The 26919-nt window shown below is 44.0% G+C and overlaps 1 protein-coding gene across 3 annotated transcripts in view; it reads right to left on the bottom strand.

The window, feature by feature from the left end:
• htt (huntingtin) overlaps positions 1-26919 on the bottom strand; it is a 306184-nt gene that overhangs the window by 9504 nt on the left and 269761 nt on the right. For 2 of the 3 annotated variants that reach the window (XM_069941879.1, XM_069941874.1), the window contains exons 59-63: positions 22838-22993; positions 14923-15113; positions 9495-9609; positions 3577-3790; positions 1846-1951 (exon numbers count right to left, since the gene is read on the bottom strand). In XM_069941879.1, coding sequence (XP_069797980.1) covers positions 1846-1951; positions 3577-3790; positions 9495-9609; positions 14923-15113; positions 22838-22993 — 782 coding nt within the window. Of the gene's footprint in view, positions 1-1845; positions 1952-3576; positions 3791-9494; positions 9610-14922; positions 15114-15737; positions 16021-22837; positions 22994-26919 lie in introns of those variants that run through there. The other variant, XM_069941888.1, reaches the window with a different exon arrangement.

Genomic DNA, 26919 nt, shown 5'->3' on the forward strand with positions numbered 1-26919 from the left:
GGGTAACTCCCTACACATTCCCATCTCATGATGTTTTACCTTACAATAAGCACAATGGTCAGAATGAATGATGGGCCAAAGGGCCCTTTTCTGTTTTTTGACTTTCAATGGCAATTGGCAGAGACCATTGATGACAGACACTGTCACTGCCTGTGGGCACCAGAGCCTGATATGCCAATGCATACTTCAATTTCACCTGCCAGGTGCTCAACAACTCCAATCCAGAACTAGAAACAAAACAGAACTTGTGGAAAAATGTACCTTTTAAAAATAAAACTTGATTGCCTGGTATTCACAAGTGTGTGTGATAAGTGGCACATGGGAGAGAAGATACAAAATTGCTTAATGCAAAGCTGCAGCTTTATCATCTGAGTTCAGAAACACTTGTTAAACAAAAAGCATTTGAACACTTTAGGCCTTTATTCCTTTCAGCAATTAAACATCATTCTGAACAGTGATGTATTTCAATCAATACAAAATGACTTGTGTCTGCTTCCAGGGGTTATTATAAGTGGGAGAATCATAGCACAAGTCTTCACACTTTTCCATCATAATTTTCATATTCACTGATTTTGGTACCAAGTGCCTCAGTTCCCACTATGAAAGAGTCTCTACCCCTGACAGAACACTGCTATTTTTTTTCTCTGATGAATGTTCCATTCAGTCCAGAGATCTCTTCTGTGTTGTCAACTGTTCAAAATCCATCTTGTCACATCAGACACCCAGTAGCTAGACACAGCATGTTATGTTTACTCAGCTCACCTATACAATCTATACCAAAAAAAAACCCGGGTGAGATCCAAAGAACCCCCAGAATGGCATTCAGAAAGAAGTGCAAATTAGAGAGTGGACTACCACGGCGGAACTACTTCATTCCCACAGTCTACACGCACTTGAAAACCAGCTATAAACTGGACAAATAACACTGGACAATGAAGAGTTTGCTTCCTGAACACTTTGCACTGCTGATCACGAACATTGCTTTAAATTTCTTGTCAAACACAGTTTTATTTTTAGATATAACCTATTTTTGTGATATCCTGTCATATTTTAAGTCTACTTCCAATCATACAAAGCCATAAAGTGCAACAGGTCATTGAAAATTCATTTTCTGCATTTGCACTTGGACGTCTTCCCCGCTGATCTTGGTGCCGTCAGTGATGAACATGGTGAAAGGTTTCATCAGGACATTACAACCACGAAAAGCGGAATCAGGGCAACTGGAATCCATCAATGCTGGCCGACTATTGTTGGTGACTGATATGAGAGGCATCAGATGATGAGTACAAATGAAAATCAGTGGCAAAATCAGGTCAGTTGAACTAATGCAATGTGATAACATCATTATGGGATTAAAAATACTAAATTCAATAAAGGTTAATTTAATGTTTCTTCAACTTCCAATGTGATTCAGCAAATCTGAAATTATCTTTGTTCAAGTTGAAGTTGTCTATCATAACCCCCAATTTTGTTTCAGGAAGCAAACCTTTTGAAAAAAATTGTTCTCCAATGCAATCACCCCACTTCAATGTGGAAGCAGCAATACATTCCTTGCTCCTCAAAGTGGGAATGTACAGGGTATAATGTTTAGTTGAACATTACAGAAAGGAATCAATGACTCCATGGAGGATTAAACATCAGTCAGAAATCAAGTCTAAAAAGTAACATCCAACCATTACAATGTTACGACTTATTGCAATGTCAAATTAGATTTTGCCAAAACCTTGATGAAGCAGGTTTGGGAAATTCCCCAATAATTATTGATTGGATAATGAAAGGATAACGCAGAGGGGAAGGGGACATGCTGGCTTCGTCCAAGAGTTAAAACAGGCACGATGTTCCCACCTGTCAAAGAGGACAGAAACCCGCTCCATCGCCACAATAACGGACTCGCTATCAGGAGCTGTGGGGTCAACTTCTGAACTTCGACCAGGGCTGTTCTTTTCTTTGCCTGTTTCAAGTACAAAATTTTTTTTAGCACCAGCGATATATACACAGGTCAATATTTAATTGAGGCAGCACTGTTAGCCAGAGATTGGGACTGGGGTTCGAATCTGGGACTGTCTGTAAGGAGTTTGTATGTTCTCCCTGTGTCTGCATGAGTTTCCTCTGAGAGCTTTGTTTCCACCCACTGTTTAAACATACCCGGGCTGTGGGTTAATTGGGCGGCACAGGCCCGCGGGCCAAATTTGGCCCGTGATATAATTATATTTGGCCCGCAAGATCATATCAAATATGTATTAGAGCTGGCCCGCTGGCCACCGTGCCAGTATAGTGCATGCACAGCTAACACTACAAATCCCAGAACGCTTTGCAAATGCGTTGGCGCCGGCCCGTCAGCCCGCTAATCGCCCCCACCTCCTCTCTTTACTTTTATTAGCATCTGCGACCTGTCGCCTAACTCACATGTAATAAATCCCTTACGAAAAATGGCCAAACGAAAGACAGAAAACAGGACCTTTCAAGACAGGTGGGAGGGAGACTATATGTTCATCATTTTAAAAGACAAACCTGTTTGTCATTGAAGCAAGTTGTTATTTTTTTGACTTGTTGGCTTGTGGAAAAAAATACATTTAAAAGGAGCTTAAAGGCGATAGAGAAATATTATTGATTGAATATTTTATTTCTCATTTGTTAATGCTTCTTCTGGAAAGATTTTAACCAAAACTATTATTAAACAATTATTTTAATAAGAAAAAGTTTAACATTACATATGTTGAAAGAAGAGAAAACATGCAGATGTTGTTGAAAATTTTCAATAAATACTTAGTTTGGCCCACGACTTAGTCCAAGTTTTTAATTTTGGCCCTCTATTAATTTGAGTTTGACACCCCTGTACTAAATTATGACACTTTATGCTGGATTTTCTTTTACATTTTGAGATTTCTAAACATTCTGAGGTTGCAAGCATTAAGTCGATTGACAACCCTCTATGCTCAATGAGTTCTCAACATCCTCTCTAATCACTGTGTAAACCAGCCTTTCTCAATGGGGAACCCAAGCCCTGAGGCCTTGTTTCCTTTTTACCTCACGTAACATAGATATGTTTTATGTTTTTTATGTGGTTTACCCCCTCCATAAATCTTCGTCCGCGAAGCCAAGCCAAAGAAAGAAGAAGGGTAGAAGTACGAAAGACATCAAAAATTGATGGGTTCACAGGGAAGGGGCCTCAAAAACTCTAAGCAGAGTCGGAAGTAGTGGGGGGGGGGGGGGGGGCGGAGGTGGCATAGCCAATAAAAAGGTTGAGAAATGCTGGTATAAAGTACAAAAAGAAACAGCTTTTACCCCCCAAAAAATTTCTTTCAAGACTATTAGTCATTTATTTATCTTTTAATTAGGGATGGCACATTGAGCCAGTGACCAGGACAGGGTTTGAATCTGGCAGTGTCTGTAAGGAATTTGTACATTTTCCCCATGTCTGCATGGGTTTCCTCCAGGTGCTCCAGTTTTCTCTCACCGTTCAAAAGATACAGGGGTTGTAGGTTAATTGGGTGGTACGGGCTCATGGGCCAAAAGGGCCTGCTACTATGCTGTTCAGCTAAATTTAAAATTTAACAATGTTCTTCTGTACCATACCTGTATACATGCAAGTGAGCATCAACCCCAGGGCAGCCATGGCCCTGTGTGGACTGTGCATGTTCAATCGATCCACACTGAGCTTTACCAGTGCCTCTCCATCCAAACGCGAGAGCTGCTCAGAGAGAAGAAGCCGTTCCATCCCACGCAGAACACAGTGATAGATGATGGAAGGGGTGGATTCCTCGCTGCCAGACACCATCACGCCACACATCTAAAATCAAGCACCAGCGTCACATGGAAATTTTTAATTTTACCTTTCACAATAACAATGTTATTCATGAGGAATAAAAAAAAATCAAATCCACTTGAAACCAATCTTTTTGGAAGATAGAAACAGATAGATTGAATTGTCGAGATTCTTTTACCAGAACACATTCGTATCACTCTTTCAGCCTTCTCTGGAGATTTGAGCACATGGAAGCATCTAAGCTCATTTTCATTCTGCTTGAACAGCTCAGTTAGCCAAGTAATCAAGATGCAGGATTATTGTAAACCACATTCAGAAACAGAAGGATGCAAACCTGTACAAATCCCAGAAACAGAGCACGAGGTTCACTAATAAGTAACTCTATGCACAAGAAAGTCGGGAGAAATGTGGTATTTTATCTTAACTTCAATCCAAAGTGGAATTTTTGGTTTGTTACCAAATATTTCTGAAGGACCCAAAGTGGAAGGGTACTCAGGATTTCCAACAACCAATTCTTGAAAATAACAAAATTAGGTTTCATTCTAGCATCAGAAATGTGCAGTCATCCAAAGGCAAAAAAACAGCGATACTGTTATCAGCAAGAAATGAATGAGTGATTAATGTTCAAACCACACACAAGCTCATTACAAAAGAGAAGTGGAAGGAGAAATACACAAATGTTAAGGAAATTAGTTTTTAAAAATTGAGGTATTTCAACAGCTGCTGAAGCATGCAGCCATAGAGGTTGGATATGATTAGGCCCAAGTAAATAAGGACCTAATGAGGATGTAATCACAGGAGATAAAACCTGAACACACAAGAACCCCACAGCACAGGAACAGGTCCATTATCCTTAGATGTCCACATTGAACATGATGTCAATTAAACCAAATCTCATCTGCCTGCACACGATCCAGGTCCCTCCATTTCCTGTATATTTGTGGGTCTAATTAAAGGCCTACGAACTTCAACTGTTGAATCTGCTTCCCCCACTCCCTTTGACAGTCCAGTTCAGGCATGTACCACTCCCCATGCAATTCCACTCCCCATGCAATTCCACTCCCCACTCCCACATTTCTCCATTACAGTTTTCACAAGACAAGGGAACAGAAGCTGGCCACTCGGCCCATCGAGTCTGTTCTGTAAATCTACACTAAGCTACTCTACACTAGTTCCAATTTCTGGCTTTTCCCCGACATCCTTTGATGCCCTCACACTAATGAGATACTTGTTTATTTCTTGTTTAAATACTCCCAGTGATCTGGCTTCCACTGCTGTATGCGGCAGTGAGCTCCACAGATCCATGACCCTCTGGCTAAAAAAGTTCTTCCTAATCTCCGTTTTATATGGATAATCTCTAATTTTCAGACTATGACACCTTGACCTCAATTCACCCACCAAGGGAAACATCTTACCCGCATCCACCCTATCCAAACCTTTCAAAATACCAAATTCCTCTCTGAGATCTCCTCTCATTTTCCTATTCTCCAATGAATACAACCCAAGAGCTGCCAAACGCTATTCATACGTTAGCCCTTACATTTTGGGAAACATCCTAGTAAATCTCCTCTGCACCCTCTCCAACAACATCACATCCTTTCTAAGATAGGGGGCCCAAAACTGCACACAGTACTCCAAATGAGGTCTCACCAGTGCCCCATAGAGCTTTATAAACACCTCTTTATTCTTATACACTGTTCCTCTTGAAATGAAGGCCAACAGAGCATTGGCTTTCTTCATTACCAATTTCACCTGGTCGTTAACTTTTAGGTTTCCCTGCATGAGGACACCCAGGTCCCTTTGCACATCTGAGGTCAGAATTTTTACCCCATCCAAGTAGTTTTCTGCCTGTTTATTTCCACTGCCAAAATCTACAACTGTACATTTCTCTATGTTAAATCTCATCTACCATAATTTTGCCCATTCTCCTAATTTGTACAATAGACAATATCCACAGCCTCTCCTTTGTGTATCCTAGTTGAGATTTCTTCAAAAAACTCTTAATAGGTTAGTCAGGCAGGATCTACCCTTTAAAAACCCATGCTGACTTGGACCTATCCTGTCGTGCATCTCCAGGTATTTCATCACCTCATTCTTGAGGATCGACTCTAATATCTTCCCAATCACTGATGTCGGACTATAGTTTCCTTTTTTCTGTCTCCCACCTTTCTTAAACAGCGAAACCACATTTGCGACCTTCCAATCCTCTGGAACCTCTCCAGAGTCTTCCCTCATTAAATGCATGTCCTTGAGAATTTGAGATTTAAAAAAAAAAAAAAAATTGGAGAAAAAATAGATTCTGACTGTCATACCCCATGAATTCCTCTTACACTGTTATAAAGTTCTATCTGGTTTCCACTCAGCCTCCATCGCTCCAGAGAAAACTCAAGTTTATCCAACCTCTCTCCATAGCTGATACTCTAAGCCAGCCATCCCCAACCATTTTCTTTTGGCATTGGCCCCCTTAGGTCTCTGCTCAAAGTTTACACGCTGCCTTCCTGTAAACCAGTCAAGTTTAGTTGGTTTCTTCCATACTTCTCTCCTACCAAATGTGTAAAACAAAAATATTATGATTTCAGTCTGTGCCTCCCCCTTTAAATGTGCTGTGGCCCCTGAAGGTGGTGGGGGGTGGGGGGGGGGGGAGTGGAGCCAATATAGCCCCCATTGAGAATGGCTGCTCTAAACTAAGCAACATTATGGGAAGTCTCCTGTACTATTTGCAAAACTTCCACATTCTTCCTATAAATGGAGCAAGCAGAATGGCATAGAATACTTCATGTGCAGCCAACCCAAAGTTTTCCATAGCTGCAAATGCAACTCTTGTACTCTTTATTTTTTACATATTTATTTTCTGTGATGTATCTATCTTTCTTCATCTATCTATTTATTTATCTATTTCTCTCTATTTATTTATTTTTGCTGGTTGCTTGAATTCCAGATAATGGAGTTTTACTATACTGAGAGGCCCTTTAGCCAGGATCCTGTATAATTTTACTCTGAATTCAATGCTACCAGAAATTAATGTCATATTTTCGTGTCTACTTCTTCAGGTGTTTGCGGAGGAGCTAGTGGAGTTGTTCAAGTGAACCGGTACGGACTTGAAGGGCCGACATGGCCTGTTTCTGTGCTGTAAACGGTTATATGGTTATCTTCGACCAAAGAAGGCTGCATGACAAATACTTTCTTTACCACCTTCTCAGCTAGTACATCCTCTTTCTATCTCAAGGTCACCGCACAGGTTGATAGGATTATTAAGAAGGCCTATGGGATGTTGGACTTCATTAATAGGAGGGTTGAGTTCAAGAGGTCATGTTGCAACTTGACAAATCCAGGTGAGATCACACTTAGTATTTAGAATTGTGCTCAGTTCTGGTCACCTCATTATAGGAAGCTATGGAGAGGGTGCAGAGGAGATTTATCAGGATGTTGCCTGGATTGGAAAATAAGTCCTATGAGGCAAGGTTAGGAGAGCTGGGATTTTTCTCTCTGGAGCAAAGGATGAGAGGAGACTTAATAGCCGTCTACAAGATTCTAAGAGCCAATGCCTTTTCCCAGGGCAGGAATAGCAAACACCAGAGGACATCTGTGCAAAATGAATAGAGGAAAGTTTAGGGGGAGGCATCAGGGGTAAGTATTTTTTTAAAAAAAACAAAGAGTTGTGGGTGCCTGAATTTTAAAATCTTCTGACTGTTGGGTCTGGGCCCAAGATGACTGCGCCAGTGTTCAGCAGTAGCCTTGAGAGGTTGCAAACTCCAGGGAAGCAGAGGACTGGGGCAGATGAACAGTAAAGGCGAGATCACCCCATGACCGAGGGAGAGATGACTCTAAGGGTCAGTGACCACGGAGGTGGATCACAGCAGGGCTCTGTGGCTGAAGAACACATAGACAACTGGCTGTTGACGGCTTAAGGGAGGAACACACACAGGCTGCTGGCGACTGCGGTCAAGGGACTCACACCAGGCTGCGGTCTGCTGGAGACTGGCTTGATACTGGCTGAAGGGGTACCATTTAATCGGAACAGTGATACATGAGAGGTCCAAAGGCAGGAAGGGCATCTGAGGGGCCTTGGATGGTTAAAGTCTCCTGATCATACTGGAAGTTTGGATCTGGAGCTTTGGTTTCCAGTGGTTTGGATTGAAGCCTGTGTTGGTACAGAGGCTTTAGGAGTGCTGGAGGTGAATCCAGAGACATTCCGTGACTCTGAATAGAATTTTCTTTTGCTGCTCTTTCTCTGACTGTAATGGGCAACGGACAATTTCTGCTGGTGATGAATCTTTTACGCCTTATGGCAGGCTAAATGCAATTTCATGTAACATTACCTCTTTTTATTTTTAAAAGAATCTGGAATCTTAATTTGACTATGCCTTTGCAAATGTGCATAAACCCTGTCCTGAACTCTCCAAGTTTCCTTTCTACTGATGAGAGGCTCACTGGCCTAAAATTTCTTGCATCACCTCCCAGTCACCAGACACAGCATGGTATGTTTAGTTAACTGACCCACACGAAGCTCAATATATTCTATACTAACAACCACCAAGTTAGTTCAAGTTTATTATGCCGTTCAATTGTACAAGTCTTTCTTCTTTGGCTTGGCTTCGCGGACGAAGATTTATGGTGGGGGTAACCTGATGAAACAACTTTCTTCGGTCCTTGGTACAAAAAACATGGAAACGCACATAGAGACATAGAACAGATGCAGTACATATACAAAATTAAATAAATATTATCAGAGTGTTTGTATGAGCAGTTCATCAGTCATTCAGTATTCTCACTGCCTATAGGAAGAAGTTGTTTCTTAGCATGGTGGTGGTGGTTCTGCTATTTATGAAACTCTTTCCCAACAGGAGTAGCTGGAAGATTGCAGTGTGTGGGACGGTAGGGGTCCTTAACGATTTTGGAATCCTTCTTCAAACAACAATCCCAGTAGATCATGTTCATTTGGTTTTGGGTGGGGGGGGGGGGGGTGGTGTTGTTGTTGGAATAGTGACCCCAGTGATCCTCTCTGCCACTCATATGGTCCTGTGGATTTACCTGATCCAATGGGCTACAGGTCACTACCTAAGTGGACTCCACAAGGAACTTGATGCCCTCTACTCTCTCAACTACCAATCTGTTAATGTTTAATGGAGGGTGGTCATCCCTGATCACCCTGAAGTACACAATCATCTCCTTCGTCTCATCCATGTTAAGACTCAGGTTTTACTCCTGCACTTATTCCACAAGATTTTCCACCTCTTCTCTGTAGTGCAATTCATGATAGCTGCTGGCACAGTCAGGTACTGTCATGTCATCTGCAAACTTGATCCAAAGAACCCCCAGAATGGCATTGAGAAGGAAGGGACAAAATCTGCTTTGTTGCTGCAACAAATACAAGGGTAACAGTTGAATGTTGTGTTTTTTTTGGTGGGGGGGGGGGGGAGGAGGAGGGGAGAAGGGAAGAGCAGAAGGGATCCAGAAGAATAGAGAGGGGACTCATTACCTGAAATGAAAAAATTCTCTGTTCATACCATAGGGCTGTAGACTGCCAGGCAGAAAACGAGGTGTTGTTCCTCTGGTTAGCGTTGGGGAGTGGAGAAGGCCCAGGACAGACAGGTAGTTGTTAAAACAGTGTGCATACAACAGGATGCCCATCACGGACACAGTGTGGACACTGCAAAACGGTATGCGTGTAAGTGCTTGATGTTCTGTTAGGATGTAGTGTTCCCCTGCTTAATCTTTGGAACAGTACCTGTATTATGCCTGCAGTAAATTTATGCCCCACATCGAGCAGGTAGTTCTCAATCAGGTAAAAAGCCGTTGCACACATCACCAACACATGCTGTTGATTGTGGATGTTGACACAACTAGAAAAGAAAGAGTTCTAAATTAGCACAGCAAGCCGTCAGGGTACATTGATTATTTTGCATGCAACACAATTCTCAACAGCAATGAATATTCTTTGCCCCTTTGATACTTGCAATTCTGTCACACAGAAATCATTTCAAATTCTCAAAGTGAGATGCAAGAGTCTAGTTAATTAGAGGCTTGTCTATTTTCCAATGTCGACTTTGTCTCGGCATCCCAGCCTGTGGCAGGGATATGATAACCAAGTAACTGTGCCAAACCCATGTTGGGAGAATTAATAAATAGTACATAGGATTCACCAACACAAAGTTAGCTCAAGTGCAGCTCATTTTTCATAGTACATTAAAATGTGGTCCAGCAAAATCTGGATGTTTGCAAATTAAATACAGGATATATTTTCAATACAATTCTCTGGTGAATGATCAGGAGCACTCAACATGGATTTGTGGGAGGAAGGTCATGTTTGACCAATCTGATTGAATTTTTTGAAGAGGTGACTAGGAATGTGGATGAGGGTAGCGCAGTGGATGTTGTCTATATGGACTTCAGTAAGGCCTTCGATAAGGTACCACATGGAAGGTTAGTTAGGAAGGTGCAGTCTTTAGGTATAAATTTTGAGATAGTCAAATGGATTGAACATTGGCTGAAAGGGAGAGGCCAGAGAGTGGTAGTGGATAATTGTCTGTCAGGTTGGAGGCCGGTGACCAGTGGTGTGCCTCAAGGATCTGTATTGGGCCCATTGTTGTTTGTTATATACATTAATGATCTAGATGATGGGGTGGTGAATTGGATTAGTAAATATGCAGACGATACTAAGATAGATGGAATAGTGGATAATGAAGAAGGTTTTCAAGGATTGCAGAGGGATTTGGGCTGCTTAGAAAAGTGGGCTGAAAAATGGCAGATGGAATTTAATGCTGATAAGTGTGAGGTGCTTCATTTTGGTAAGAAGAATCAGAACAGGACATACGTGGTAAATGGGAGAGCATTGATGAATACAGAAGAGCAGAAAGATTTAAGAGTAACGGTACATCGTTCCCTGAAGGTAGAAACTCACGTGAATTGGGTGGTGAAGAAGGCTTTTAGTATGCTGGCCTTTATCAATCATTGCATGGAATATAGGAGTTGGGAGGTGATGTTGAGATTGTATAAGACGTTGGTGCGGCCTAATTTGGAGTTCTGTGTGCAGTTCTGGTCGCCTAATTATAGGAAGGATATAAACAGAGTGGAGAGAGTGCAGAGAAGGTTTACCAGAATGTTACCTGGGTTTAAGCATCTAGAGTATAGGGAAAGATTGGACAGATTAGGTCTTTACTCTTTGGAGCGTAGAAGGTTGAGAGGGGATTTGATAGAAGTATTTAAGATTATGAAAGGGATAGACAGAGTGGATGTGGATAGACTATTTCCGTTAAGAGGAGGAAAGATTAAAACAAGAGGACATGAGTTAAGAATTAAGGGGCAGAGGTTTAGAGATAACATGAGGGGGAACTTCTTTACTCAGAGAGTGGTAGCCGTGTGGAATGAGCTTCCGGGAGAAATAGTGGCGGCGGAGTCAATTGTATTATTTAAGAAAAGGTTGGACAGGTATATGGATGAGAAGAAGATGGAGGGTTATGGGCATTGTGCAGGGAGGTGGGACTAGAGAGGGGTGTTTGGTTCGGTGCGGACTAGAAGGGCCTAATGGCCTGTTTCCGTGCTGTAATTGTTATGTATGTTATGTATGTATGTATACACTCAATGATTCTTCAGCGCGACAGAGTTTTATTTAATTTAATTTATGCTTGCTGTGAATTGAACACTTTGGAGATTGTACTGAAATGCCAGTAACATTTTACAGCCGTTTTGATCAAGTTAAAGGGAGGGAGTCTGAGAAACTAACAAATGAAATTAAACAAAATCTCTTCAGCATCTTCCCTCTTACATCTGGAAGTAACTCCCATTCTATGAATAACTTGCGAGTTTCCACATACAGTTCAATTCTGATTATCCGAAATGGTCAGGATAAACGTTTTTTAATCTGAGAACTGGTCACTTTTTAAAAACAGCCCAGTAGCAACAGCAAATCACTTGAAACTGTGTTTAAAATACAACAAACAACAAGGTAAGGCTTGTTAAGCATTAAAATAATATTTAATTCTTACCATTAAAAAATGCTGGCTTCTGCCGATCACCCACACCTACCCACCGTGGCCCCGTTCCTGCCGGCAACCCTGCAGCTGCCAATTAATCTGGTAAGTTTGGCTCCAAAAAAAAAAAATTTTCAAATAAATTAGGATTTCAGAGAGTCCGATTTTGGATATTCGGAGTTGTACTGTACTAAAAAAGTTTTCTATTTACTCCACCTTTTCCAGGAGGTTGAACCAGCTTCAGAGTTTTGATCCTCACTAACCATAGTGACTGGTTTTCCCCTGCAATAGTCAGGGTTCACAGGTTTTGCATAACAGATATCCATTTGCTGTGGGGTAGGCCTGTACTGAACAGTTACGATATTGGCAAAGAGGTAATAAAATTAAAGTTTTGGGTCAATGTACTTTTAATAAATTTTTTCCTGAGATGCTGTATGACAAACTGAGAATTTTCTGGTTTAGTTTCAGATTTATTGCATCCACAGTATTTTGATATTATGCTGTGAGTTGAAACTGAACTGAATATATTATAAATGAACATAGGTAGATCTTAAAAGTTGTGAGGTAGCAATTTCTGTCTTTATATTATTCAGGGCAATTACACGTCTGAAACAGGGTTAGTTCTGCGCGGAAACAATAATGACAGTAGAGCTCCTCCAGGAACCTACAGAATTAATCTATGTAAGAAAAGGCATAATATTTTCCTTTAAAAAATTGCAAAACAGAAATAAAGAGATTCAAGCTTCTTGTCTGAATGGTTGGAGGTTTTTTTTGTGTGTGGGGGGGGGGTCTTTAGGCTGGAAGTGCATGTGGGATTCAGGCTAGAAGCTGGGTTATACTGCCACTACAGAACAGCACTCTGCCTTAATGGGGAACAGCGATAAAAGGTCATGGGTTCAATTTGTACTCCCAAGACTGGACACAAAAACCAAGGTCAGCACTGAATCTAATTACAAAGGGGCAGACTTTTTTATATAACGTTAAACCAAGCCTCCGTCTTCCACTCAGGAAGATGAAAAGTGAGAACTCCTTCTGGTGCCATGAAGTACTTTGCTAATGAATGTGTGTAATGGAAGTTGTCATTTTTCCAAGGTTTTGAGGTGACAGGTGCACATTGCTGGTATTGCTAACATCATCTTTGTACATGGTTGAAGTCAAAACAGGAGATTGCTGGATTCTGCTATATTTCAAAATCTAAAGTCACCGAGAAGCTAAACAAAGAAGTCTGCAGACACAGTGATTGTAGTTTAATGCCCAAAAAGTGCTAGAGAAACTCAGGAGGTCCCTCAGCCTCCATAAGAAGCAAAAATATTTAACCAACATTTTGGGCCACAGCCCTTCATCAAAGTATGGTTCCCCAGTACTTTTGTGGAGAAAACAGAGAATGCAGGTTAATAAATAACGACATTCATACTGTGGAACATGTCACATACTTTGAATAGGTGGCTGTGATGGTTCGGGTGGTGGTCATTATTGGTAAAAGTGTGGGATATAAAGTGCCACGAACACATCTCTGCACAATGAGGTCCACTGAGACCAATGGTATTGAACATTGGGAAGCAGAGTATAACTCTCCAGCCACCAAAGATGATAGTAGTCCACACATCTTCAAAAGCTTTCCCCATGGTGTGTGGACCTTGTTGAGCAACTAATGGAGCAAGTGCTACTTTAATGAGAAAAAAAATCAATCATCTTCCATAACTTTCGAAGATAGAATGTCTGTGACATGTACTCAAGCATGAGATATCTCCAAGGAGTGAAACACAGAAGACTACAACATTGCGCTTGTATTAAAAACACACAGTAAAATGCTGTAGGACTTCAGGAACTCAGCTGGTCTCACAGCATTCATACGAGGTAAAGATATATTACTGATTCAGAGCCCCAAACAGTCCTTCCAAGTGAAGCAACACTTCACTTGTGAATCTGAAGGGATCATCTACTGGATCTGGTGCTCCTGTTGTGGTCACCTCTACATTGGAGAAACTGGACGCAGATTGGGAGATCGCTTCGTCGAGCACTTTGGACGGCTCTGTATGCTCCAATGGCGTGGATCTCCTAGTGGCGACACATTTGAATTCCCCACCCCATTCCCTTGCTGACTTGTCTGTCCATGGTCTCATGCACTGCCAGACTGAGACCACCTGTAAATTGGAGGAGCAAATCCTCATCTTCCGCCTGGGCACCCTCCAACCAGATGGCATTAACATCGGCTTCTCCAATTTCCGTCTCCTTTCCTCTAGTTGTCTCTCTCTTCCCTTTTCCCTTCACAGAGTCAAAATCAATTCTCGCCTTCCCTCTTATCATAGCCAATTAACACCTTTTCTCTGTTGGTCTGGGCTCCTCCCCCTCCCATTCTTCCCAGTCTTTAATTAGACGCCTGCCTGCTTAATGCTTATACCTTGAAGAAGGGCTCGGGTCTGAAACTTCAAAATATACCTCTAGATGCTACGAGACCATCTTGAATTCCTCCAGTATTTACTGTGTGTTTTTAATGACCTATCTCAAAGCTCATTTCTAAACCTACTGATAGTAATTTGTCAGGTTTGGAAACTTATCCAAGATAGGGAAAGTCTAAGGAAACAAGAACATACTTGTGAGTCTAGCAGTTTCCGCCAAGAGAATTTTGTGACCAGCACTTCAACATTTCTCAGCAATATTTTGTTTCCAATCTGCAGCATTCTCTTATGTGCTCATTCGAAATTAACCTTTTTTTTGTAATTAGACATTATTTTTCCTTAAATGGGTAAAATAAAACCCACTGATGAGATCTCTACAGCTGATCACGGCTCCAAAGTATTTAAAGTATTTTGCTCAAAGCACAAATCTTAGCAACTGAATGGAGTGGAACACGAAAGTCTGCAGATGCTGTGATCGTAGTAAAAACACAAAAGCTGGAGGATCTCAGCAGGTCTCGCAACGTCCATAGAAGGCAAAGATACATTACCAACGTTTCAGACCTGAGCCCTTCCTCGAGTGCTGAGTGCCTCCAGTATTTCTGTACATTCACTCTTAGCAACTGAAATTCAATCTTCTCTGCATCTTCCAAACATATTCTGGCTATCATATTTCGGAATGTTCTTAACCACACGAACCGCTTGCTGAGGAACCTTCCTTAATTTTTTAGAGGGAGAAACACAAAACCCATCTGATGATAATAAAAAATTCAAGAGCACTTGCTCTTACTGTGCTATTCCACGCAGATTGGACAGCAAGTAGTCGCAAATAGTTGGAATGAGTTGCTTGGCTGTCTCGTCCAGCAGGTCACACTCCAGGATGTAAAGGATTCCGTGCAGTGCTCCGATCCGAGATGGCATGTGAGTGCTGCGCATTGTGGTCTCCAATAATCGACTTATTGGTTCTGCAATGGCCTTATCCTACAAAGCATAAATGGTGGAAGCAATAGATTAGTCAAGATACAGATGCTAAGCATTCAATTCAAAGTTCTTGCAATACATTACAAATGGATAATATGGAACATCTGTATCCCAATAATACACTAAAAATATTCATTTGAATGAATGGTAACAAACCCTTCCAGCCCACGAACCTGCCATCCAAATATACCACCAATTAACCTACAAACCCTGTATGTTTTTGGAGGTGGGAAGGAACCAGAGCACCCAGCGGAAACCCATGCAAAAATGGTGAGAAGGTACAAACTCCTTGTGACAACGCTGGATTTGAACCCAGGTCACTGGCACTGAGGTAGCGCTGGGCTAACCGCGCAGTTTCCTTTTTAAAAAAATGACATTGATGTGGTGAATGTCTGCCAAGCTGCCTGTCTCCCCTCTGGCGAGCCTTGCTGTACTAACATTGGCTGTGCATTATCTCTTCTGTTAAGGACACTCCCCTGGGGTATAACTGTAGATGCACCTATTGTCTTTCATTATTGTACCATGAGTTTCTGCTAATAAAAGCCATGATTATTGTTTGACCACATCGTCTTTGTCTACTTCATCAACTGGCACTTCAATTGAATTTATAACACAAATACCTCATTCACACCGACTCATCCAAAGTCGTGATTGCAGAGCAGCAGGGCTGCACAGTTGGCATAGCAGTTACAATGCTGTTACAGTATCAGCAATTGGTGCCAGGGTTCAAATCCCTCGCTGTCTGCAAGGAGTCTGTATGTTCTCCCATGTCTGCATGGGTTTCTTCCAGATGTTCTCATTCTTCCCACCATTGGAAACGTACAGGTTATAGGTGAGTTGGGCAGCATGGGCTTGTGGGCTGAAAGGGCCTGTTATCCTGCTGTAGGTCTTTCTTTTTAATATATTTCTATTGAGTTTAACATAATAAGCATAAATCAATGACAATTACAGAAAGAATCAATTGTATACAAGCGAATACATACCAAAGGGAGAGGGAAAAACAATAAAATGTGCATATCTATATTAATAGTTACCATATAGTAATAAACATAATGAAGGCAACCATGTTAGACCCATTATTAATAATGAGGATATAAAAAGAAAAAATAGAAAAAAACTGAAGAACTAAACTAATCTAATCTCCTCCCTCTAATCAAGGTTACCTTTTTTTGGAAGAAAAAAAATCAATAATGATGTGGAATCACTGGTGATCCCCTGAGAACAGACAGAGAATTACTGGAACATATAATACTTATTGACTCTTCCAATTATAAAAATAAATTCTAAGAATGGGCCCCTTAACTTCATAAATTGAAACTTTCTATCTTTAATATTAGATCTGATTTTCTCTAAACTTTAATAGGACATGACATCATATAACCACCACTGTAGCGTATGTATCTCCATTCCACTTCAATAAAATAGCTTGTCTGACTATCAACGTAGTAAAAGCTAAGATTTTTTCTTGAGATGCCGATGGACGTTCATCTGAATCACAAGAAAAAACAAACAGAGCAATTAACAGACAAGGTACCAAGATAATCTTAAAAATTGTTGACAGAGTTTGAAAAATCTCTTCCCAGAATCTCTCCAAATTTGGGAATTCCCAGAACATGTGAGGCTTCAAAAATTTTCCATTTCTCACAAAAAGGATTAGTCTGCATAGAAATGGGAATAATTTAAGTTTAGACATAGGAGTTCTGTGCACCACCTTAAATGCTGTATGTCTACATGATAATACCCCCACACTGTCTGATCCAATCTAACAGATTTTTGTAAAGTAGTGGCGGCATGCCACCGCAGCGATCAAACCGGCGCTCCAGGCGGTGAGCACACCTAACAGGCAGCAGACTGTGCAGCGGCACTGGCCCCAGCAAGCAAACCGCCGGACAAACGGCAAGGGCAGCATAAGGGCCAGCGACCCCAAAATGATGCTGGCCACGCTGCACAGCCAACGGACAGGGACAGCATGTGGGGATGAAGGGATTGACATGCAAGAAGGTACCCGTGAGCGGGAAACCCACTTTTGTTATGCAGGTCGTTGTGTCAGTAAAAAGGGGGAAACAACGGGAACGCAAATGGTATAAAAGTCAGGTCTGAGCCCCCAATAAAACACAGAGGTTAACCTATCTGCACTCGTGTGTGTCCTCCTTTCGATTAGTGTGTGGCTACAAATGGTGACCCCAACGGTTTAGATGGCATCTAAGCCCAACGATGAGTGAGACGGTAGCAGACCACGCAGTCGCTCTCAAGCTGCCGACCTTCTGGTCCAATCAGCCATGCATGTGGTTCCAGATCCGGCAGATCACAGCAGAGTCCACCCAGTACCACCACGTGGTGAGCGCCCTGGACTAGGATACGGTGAGCAGGCGACCAACTTCATCCAGGAGCCCCCATCGGAAGGCACATACACTGCCTTCAAGGACTTGCTAATCAAGAGGGGGGCATGCCTGCTCCACCTGGACAGACTGGGGGACAGGCCCCCGCTGGCTCTCATGAACGAGATGCTGACCCTCCTGGGCAAACACGAGCTCTGCATCATGTTCAAGCGGGCATTCCTGAAGCAAATGCCTGAAGATATCAAACTGCTCCTGGCAGGCGCTGACTTCAGCAAACCTCGGAAAGTCACAGCATGAGTGGATGCTCTGTGGAAACAGAAAAGAGAGTGCTTGGCATCCGTGGGGCTCGTCATTGAACCCCGCAGCCAGACCCGCTGAAGGTACAGCAGCCCCAGAGGGGAAGCGATAACATCAATCAGTGGTGCTTCTACCACCAAAAATGAGGTTCCGGAGCCCACCGGTACAGGCCGCCAGGCACGTTCCAGGCCACCAGGCACGTTCCAGGGAAATGCTAAGGCCAGCCATCGCTAATGGCCATGATGGCTAGCCAAGATAGCCTCCTGTACGTTTGGGATCGCCAGTCCGGACGGCATTTCCTCATGGACACAGGAGCAGAGGTCAGCATCCTGCCCTTGTCGTGACAGGACACGCGAGGCTTCAAAAATTTTCCATTTCTCACAAAAAGGAATAGTCTGCATAGAAATGGGAATAATTTAAGTTTAGACATAGGAGTTCTGTGCACCACCTTAAATGCTGTATGTCTACATGATAATACCCCCACACTGTCTGATCCAATCTAACAGATTTTTGTAAAGTAGTGGCGGCATGCCACCGCAGCGATCAAACCGGCGCTCCAGGCGGTGAGCACACCTAACAGCCAGCAGACTGTGCAGTGGCACAGATCAAAGGAAGTTGGTGGCCGCTGGCCTTTTTTCAGCAAACATCTGTAGCCTCCGGAACTAAAGTATAGGTACACAATCCTTTATCTGGAACCCTTGGGGGACAGTGTGTTCCGAATTTCTGATTTTTCTAGATTTCGGAAAGCCCACCCAAATTGTGCTGCCGTATCCACCCCTATCCAAATGCCCAGCTGTCTCCCCCAACCGCCGAGGTCCCTCGGCCGCCTCCCCCAACCGCCGGTCCTTCGGCGCCTCCCCCAACCGCCGGTCCCTCGGCGCCTCCCCCAACCGCCGGTCCCTCGGCCGCCTCCCCCAACCGCTGGTCCCTCGGCCGCCTCCCCCAACCGCCGGTCCCTCGGCCGCCTCCCCCAACCGCCGGTCCCCATGCTGGATTTTGTAGCTTTCTGGACTTTAGATGTCCGGATAGCTTTTGACAGAGCTATCCACCACTTTAGATACTTCCTTTAGGGCAGGTCTTTTATGGCCTTCACAGACCACAAGCCCCTGACCTTCGCCTTGGCCAAGATCTTGAACCCCTGGTCAGCCCACCAGCCACGTCACCAGTCTTTTATCTTGGAGTACACCACAGATGTAAGGCACATCTCCGGCAAGGACAACGTGGTGGCCGACGCACAGTCCAGGCAAAGTATCCACACGCTATCAAGGGGAGTGGATTTTGTTGCGCTGGCAGAGGCGCAGCAAGACAACAAGGAGATGCCCCAGTACAAGACAGCCATATTGGGACTACAGCTCCAGGACATCCCAGTCAGCAGAGGTAACTCCACCCTCCTGTGCGACTGGCCAGGTCAGATCTATTGTCCCGGCAGCTTTTGGCAGGTTTTCGATTCCATCCATGGGCTGTGGCATGATTTCCAAAAACAGGTCAGCGGGTGGGCAAAGGTGTGCATGCAGTTCCAAACAGCTGAGGTACAGCAGCATACCAAGACCCAACCTCAGTACTTCGAGCTCGCAGTGAAGGTTCGACAACTTGGAGGTAGTAGGACTCCTACCAGTATTCCAGCGTTTCCATTACCTGTTCACGATAGTTGACTGCTTCACCAGGTGGCCAGAAGCAGTCTCGCCGGCAGATACATCCACAACCTCGTGCGCCAGGGCTCTCAGCTCCTCCTGGGTGGCACAGTTCGGGTTACCATCTCACATCACATTGGGCAGAGGGGCCCAGTTTACCTCCAGCCTGTGGTCCAACCTCGCCAGCCTGTGAGGCGCCTAGCTGCACCACACAACAGCTGACCATCCACAGTCAAATGGGCTGGTGAAGCGCTTCCACAGGCACCTCAAGACTGCACTCATGACCAGACTCCAAGGACCTAACTGGGTGGATGAGCTATCATGGGCTCTGTTGGGTATCCGCATGGCACCCAAAGAGGACCTCAACACCTCTTCAGCCAAGCTTGTCTACGGAGCTCCGCTGGTGGTCCCGGGGGCATTCATACCGTCTCCAGGCAGGCAGCAGGACGATGCGGCAGCTCTCCTCCACAAGCTGAGGGAAAGAGTCGGCAACCTGGTCCTGACTCCTTCCAAGCACAGACACACAAGGGTCAACATACCCAAGGACCTACAGGACTGCGAGTATGTTTTTATTCGCAGGGGTCCACATCGTCCTCCGCTGCAGAGACCTTACAAAGGCCCGTTCCAGGATGTACATAACAATGGAGCCACATTTGAGCTGGAGGTCGGAGGCAAGACAGAGGTTTTCACCAAGGTCAGACTGAAGCCGGCATACCTGGACCTGGCACACACAGTTGAGATGCCAGCACCACCCAAAAGAAGCAAGCCACCAAAGCCTACAGAATCTCTGCCTCCGGGCTCCAAGGACAATACTGCTGGTTCGGGGGGGTGGGATGTATGTGGTAGCCCACTGCTGCAGCGATCAAACAGGCACTCTGGGCGGCGAGCGCACCTAAAAGTGAGCAGACCACGCAGCGACACTGGGCCTCGTAAGCAAACTGGCAGATGAATGGCAAGGGCAGCTTAAGGTCCAGCGACCCCAAGGTAGCACTGGCCCCGATGCACAGCCAAGAGACAGGGATAACCTGCGGGAAAGAAGGGACGGACATGCAAGAGGGTACCTGCGCGCATGAAACCCGCTTTTGTTATGCAGGTCGTTGTATCAGTAAAAAGGGGGAATCTGCGGGAAAGCAAGAGGAATGAAAGTCGGGTCTGAGCCCCCAATAAAACACAGAGCTTAACCTAACTGTACTCGTGTGTCTTTCTTTCAAGTAGCGCGCAGCTATAATGTTTCATTTCTCCTGTTCTTGTTCAGCTACCCCTGAAATTGATTTAAAATAGTATTGATTCTTTGCATTTACTCATTATACCTTATGTCTATGAGCCACAGAGTACAAAGCAAAGACAGGCAGGTACCTTTTGTGACCCTCAGTACCCCAAAGTACTTTTGTACCAGTTAAGCACTTAAAGTCTAATCCTAGCTGCAAAATAGAAAATGAGTCACAGTTGGAGGTTATAACTACTTACAGGCCATTCAGCAGAGAATCTGTTCCAGCTCTCGAGAGCGCAAATCAATCAGTTGTGCACAGTAAGTTCCCCAAAAAAACCATGCAATAACAACCAGTTCATCTGTTTTTGGTTGAAGATGAAGTAATAATGGCTTTGATTCTGGATGCACTCCTCTGCTCTCTAAAAAGCCAAGAGTCCTTCCACATCAATGCAAGAGTACTTTAATGGTGTATCTAAAGGACATTCCAGTTAACCCCAAATTACTCATTCAGGGCTGCAGTGTTATTTTCACATCCAAATCTCCAGTGAGATTTGATGCAAATGAATCCTTGTTATTTAAAGATAATCAAAGCATTGGTGAGAAGACGAGGGAGTTGTGGAGGAGTTAACCACATTTATCAGCACTTGGTCTATACCCTTTTATATCTTAATGATTTAAGTGCTTGTCCGTATGCTATTTAATTTTTAATTTAGACATACAACAGGGTAATAGGCCCTTCCAGCCCACGCTACCCAAATTAACCTACAACCTACCTAAGTTTAGCTTGCTGAACCCTTTGGGGAGCACTTGGAAATAGCGGATTCCCAATCGTCTATTACAGTTTAAAAGACCTGGTATATACAGGGTTGGTATCAGGGGGGGGAGGGAAGGAGCATTCAGGGCCATGGTCCCCCAAATAAGTTACTGTGCCTCCACCCCCCACCCCACTGACCTGCAGCACTAGTGTCTGGAGTTCTGGAATATACTACTGCTTGAAAAGATACCAGTCTGAGACCAAGGGCCCTCCCCCCAGCCACGATCCCCAGTCACTGCCTGCTGCTCTGTCCCAAGTTCAACAACTGACCATTTCTCCCCATGGATGCTGTCTGACCTGCAGACTTCCTTCATCAATTCTTTGTCTGTCCAAGATTCCAGCATCGGCAAGCTTTTGTGGTTCTCAATAACTTATTTGTTGTCCTTTCAGTTCCACGGCAGGTCAAGACAGCATCCACTCAACTCCTCATCAACCCAAACCCACAGTCACGGGTCTCTTTTGGCCCCTTTCCTCACCTGCCATTTGCTTTTTTATTTTCCAAATCAAGCGTCCAGTTCCTCAGGGAGTCCTCTCTCCCTACCTGTGTGCAGCTGGACCCTGGAGCAGGACAACCTACCTGTACTAGTGGTCACTCCAGCATGAGCACCCCCACTGTGCTCCTGTACTAAGGTGGCAAACCATCGCACTGTCACTTGTTTTAACAAGAAGCGAGGCACCAGGTCCAAGTTGTGGCGATCGCGCGAGTCACACCAATGAATGGATTTCCCCTCTACCTACTCTTTCCGCTGCTCCCTCATCTTGCAGAAGCAGGTTAGTTCCAGCGGCACAGTTTTCATTGTCAGTCACTGAGAAGTGGAGCACACCACACAAGTAGGGGAAAAATTGTATTAACGATTGTTTGTAAGTGTTTAACGTACCTGTGTAGTCAGAGCAATCAAGAATTTTAGTGCATCTGGACATTGCACTTGTGATAATAAATTCTTATCTAATCCCATTAAACTTTGAGAAAACTCCATGGGGAGAAAGCTTCAGCCTCTCAATTTTGTATATACAGTATTTATTAGGATATCCCTCAACTCAATCTTCAGCTGAGATCCAGATGGATGCTTTGGCAAATCTGCCGACGATTCAGCTGTTCCCAAAGCAGAAACTGCCGAGCAGCATTTTGCTCAGTGGTGCAGCAACTGTGGGTTACCTGGATTGGACTGCTGAACTCCAAACCCAGCAGAGAACTGCCATTACTGATTTCCCAGCTCTCCAGCGAGTACTCCTACAGAAAGAACCAGCCTTGGGGGCAAATAGAAGTGGACCATTATCATGACTGGGGGGGGGGGAGGGAAAATCAGCTGTTGAGAGAAAATTGAAGCTTTCAGTTTTGACAGACATCCTGGAACAAGGCAGCAATGGAATTCCTGCAGACTTCAACATATTTCTGGTTTACTATTACAGAGTTCTTTATTCCTTTGGCTTACCATGCCCAAAACGGCTGCTGCTTTGCAGGTGGCGGGTACCAGATACTGATTTAGAATCTCATCTTCTGCCGGATGGATTTTCTGAAGTTCTGTCAACGTGTTGTACATCATCTCAAACTGCGTTCTCTCGGTGAACAAATCGGAGACCGCCAAAAGCTGCGATGGAAACGCACATTTCAGGGGGACTGGAAGAAATCTTCCTAAGGGGAGGGAATTACCTCTCATCTATTTATTTAAGTCAATGCAGTTCACTGTAAGTTAAGATCAACGTGTCTCAAGGTGCTCATGAAACATACAATGGAAAGGGAAAGAGAAATATAGACAAAATATGACAGGAAAAGTCTTTAGGATGATTTTGGGAATGAAAGGTTTATAATATGAGGGACTTTTGATAGCCTGTTCTCATTGGAATTTTGGAGAATAGAGGTGGGGGGGGAATCTCATTGAAACATTTTGAATGTTGAAAGGCATGGACAGTGTAGATGAAGAAAGGTTGCTTCCCATGGTGGGAGAGTCTGGGACAAGAGGGCACAACTTCAGGATTGAAGGGTGTCCATTAGAACAGAGATGTTGAGGTATTTCTTTAGCCAGAGGGTGGTGAATCTGTGGAATTTGTTGCAACAGACAGCTGTGGAGATCAAGTCATTGGGTGTACTTAAGGCAGAAATTGAGAGGTTCTTGATTAGGCAGGCATCATAAGTTATGGGGAGAAGGCCGGGCAGTGGGAAAATGGATCAAGTCATGATTAAATAGTGGGATAGACTCTTTGGTCTGAATAGCCTATACCTGCTCCTCTATCTTATGGTCTTACAGATTACCTTTCAACCAGGAAAACATCCCGAGATGCAGCACAGGATGGTTACCATGTAAAATCTGAATCAGAGGTTTAAAGGGGTTTTTGAACTGATGCCCAAAGTTTGATGAATGTAGTCTTTAAAAATGTCTTGGAGGAGGAGAGACGCAAATGTTAAGACAGGATGTTTGGAACTCAGTCTGAGCAGCAGCTGATGAAGTGATTTCAATCAGTGAACAGCCAGAATAAGAAGGATTTTGAGAGCTTGAACGACTGCAAATAAGGGGTTGATAAACAATGGGAATGTGCAGGTCATGGAGTGACAGAAAACATGAAGCCAGTTCACACAGGTAATGTCAGGATCCATCACTGCATGCTTCAGGAACCGCTCCACCCAAGACTGCAAGAAACTGCAAACTTGTGAACGCAGCTCAGACCACCACCACCAACCACCCACCCCCCCCCCCACCCCCCCATCTACAATCTAACTTCCTGCTGCCTCAGAAAAGCTGCCAACATAAAGGACCCATCTCACCCCGACCACACACTCTTCTCCCTCCTTCTGTCAAGATGTCTCTTGTGTGTGAAATCACAGATTTCCATACTCTGGGACAGTTTCTTTCCTGCTATCAGAATCCTGAAGAAACCTCACACTATTTCACTGATTTTGCCGTTGCTACATTCAAACTGATCTCACTATAAAACTCGGAGCATTTTCTTTGCTCGACATGTAGGGGTTCCCACAGAAGGTGGTGGGGGCCAAGTTACTGAACACACTCAAGAAGTAACTACATTTCTAGGCTTAAAAGGCATCAAGGATTGGTACAGTGACACAGCACAAGCACTGCTACAGTGCAGCAGCAGGTTCTAGCTGAGCCTCCAATTTTGCCTGTGTGGAGTCTGAACGTTTTCCCTCTTGGACCACATGGGTTTCCTTTGATGCTCTGGTTCCCTCCCACATCCCAAAGATGTGTTAGAAATTTTAGCTACTGTAAATCATCCCTAATATAAATAGGAGTTAGGAAAATTTGGAAGGAACAACTTCACGAGTATGTGAGAGAATGGGTTACAAGGAAATAAGTGAGGGACTGTGATGAACAGGAATGGTCTAAGAGCCAGCATCGATTCAATGGGCAGAGTGGCCTCTATGTCACAAGGATATATGAGAATAATGATAACGAGGAGGGAAGAGAATATGGTAATGAGATAAATCAGCCATTATTATGTTGAAGGGCTAAATGAACTACCTTCTACCCACTTGCTTTGTTAACTAAATACATTAAGGAACATGGGAGAACAGAAAGAATGTGGAGCTGGATCTTATAGAGGTCTACAAGATTATGAGAGATAATACACAGCAAACACCAGAGGACATCTGTATAAAGTGAGGGGAGACATCAGGGGTAATTTCCACCCCCACCACAGAGTACTGGGCGCCTGGAATGCATTGCCAGGTGCGATAGTGGAGTCTGGTATAAGAGAGAATAGTTAAAAGACTCTTTGGCACATGGATGATAGAAAAATAGAGGGGAATGAGGTATGGGGGGTTTATTTTTTTTTTGAATAGGTTTATAGAGGTCGGAACCACATCGTGGGTTGAAGGGCCTGTACTGTGCTGGATGTTCTATACATGTGGTTCAGTGGGTAACTGCACAGCTTTCAGCCCAAAGCTGTCAAATGTGGCTTCCGAGGCAGCAATATCTGATCCAGAAGGTGGATGGTTCAAAGTCAATCTCAACATTTCAGCACAAACCAACAGGCCAAGGGAGTTCTGCAATGTTGGAGCCTGCAGTCTCATAGATGCACGTTAAATTGGATTCTCATCCACCTTCTCAGACAAGGGAAAAGATGTCCTGGATTTTTTTAAACCATCTCCTGGATTACAACCCTCTAAAAGTACTACTGAAAAATAAAACTAATTGGTCAACAGCACATGGTTGCTTCCTGTGCTTTGAGTCGCTGCCAGGTTTTCTGCATAATGTGCCTTCACTAATAAAATTACGATGGTAAACCATCTGGGGGTGGTGACAGCACAGAGTGGGACTGAGCTGCACCCTTTCATGTGAAGGGGCAGGGGGCCAAGCTGTGCATCAATGACCACCAAACGGAGTCGCTCAAACTGTTTCAGAGAGCAGTTAAAAGAAAAAACTTGTGGGTCTCGACTTGTGCCACGCTTAATCTGAGTGAAAACAGCGGATTTCTTTCCCTGAAGGATGTGAATGAACCTGCTGGGCTTTTGTGAGAACACACTTTGCTTTCATGGTCATAATTACTGAGAAGTTTTTTTATTTATTTCAAATGTTTTTGACTTATTCAAAAGTTAAATTCCCCAGCTGCTGCTGGGAACTAAGGATCAGAATGCTCCCTCAGTAATTTAGCCAATATACCAGCAAACCCAATAATATAGCTTAGCAGGTAGAGTCAGACAGCACATAAATAAGCCTTTTGACCCACCAAGTCCATGTTGACCATCACGTATTTTTCTTTATTAATCCCTTTTACAAGCATTTGGTCTGCAGCCTTCTATCCCTTGACAACTTAAGATACTTCTTGGATAAAGCAACAGACAATAGAGAACGCAGCCACACAATCTTCCCTCCCCACACCCATCTACATCTCCCGCTGCCTTGGAAAGGCAGCCAATGTACTAAAGGACTCACCAAACACGCTCTCTTCTCCCACCTCACGTCGGAGAAGGCACAAGAGTGTTGAAAGCACACAGCAACAGGCTTAAAACCAGTTACCTCCCTGCACCCATAAGGCTCCAGGATGAACTGACAATGGTACGAACATGCTGACCCTTGCTGGGTGCTAACTGACCTCCCTTTTCATTGTGACCCTATGCTCAGCAAATTGCACTCTCTACACAGTGATATGAATATTAGAGCTAACCTATTAGACTGCTCACAGAAGAATCCTTCTCAATGCACTAGGTCTAATGGGGCAAACAGAAAAAAAGCAAAGATATTGTGACAGTTCCTGTCTCCAGTATCCACTCGACAGGCTGATTGTGACTTGAGGCGAGGAACCCACCCACGCAGGCTGCAGGCGACTGTGGTCAAGGGACTTGGACCAGGTTGCAGACTGCTGGAGACTAGCCGAAGGAGTTTGAGGTATCGGAACAGAGATGCGAGAGGGTGCTGAGGGCTTCCTGATCGTGTCGGAGGTTTGGATCTAGAGCTTGGGTTGTCAAAGATTTGGACTGGATGCTGAGTGGTGGTGGAACCACTGGAGGCACATCCATGACACTCAGTGACTCTGGGTGGGATTCACTTTTGCTTCTCTTTCT

Source organism: Narcine bancroftii, chromosome 1 (genome assembly GCF_036971445.1).
Source record: "Narcine bancroftii isolate sNarBan1 chromosome 1, sNarBan1.hap1, whole genome shotgun sequence".
NCBI classification, from domain to species: domain Eukaryota; kingdom Metazoa; phylum Chordata; class Chondrichthyes; order Torpediniformes; family Narcinidae; genus Narcine; species Narcine bancroftii.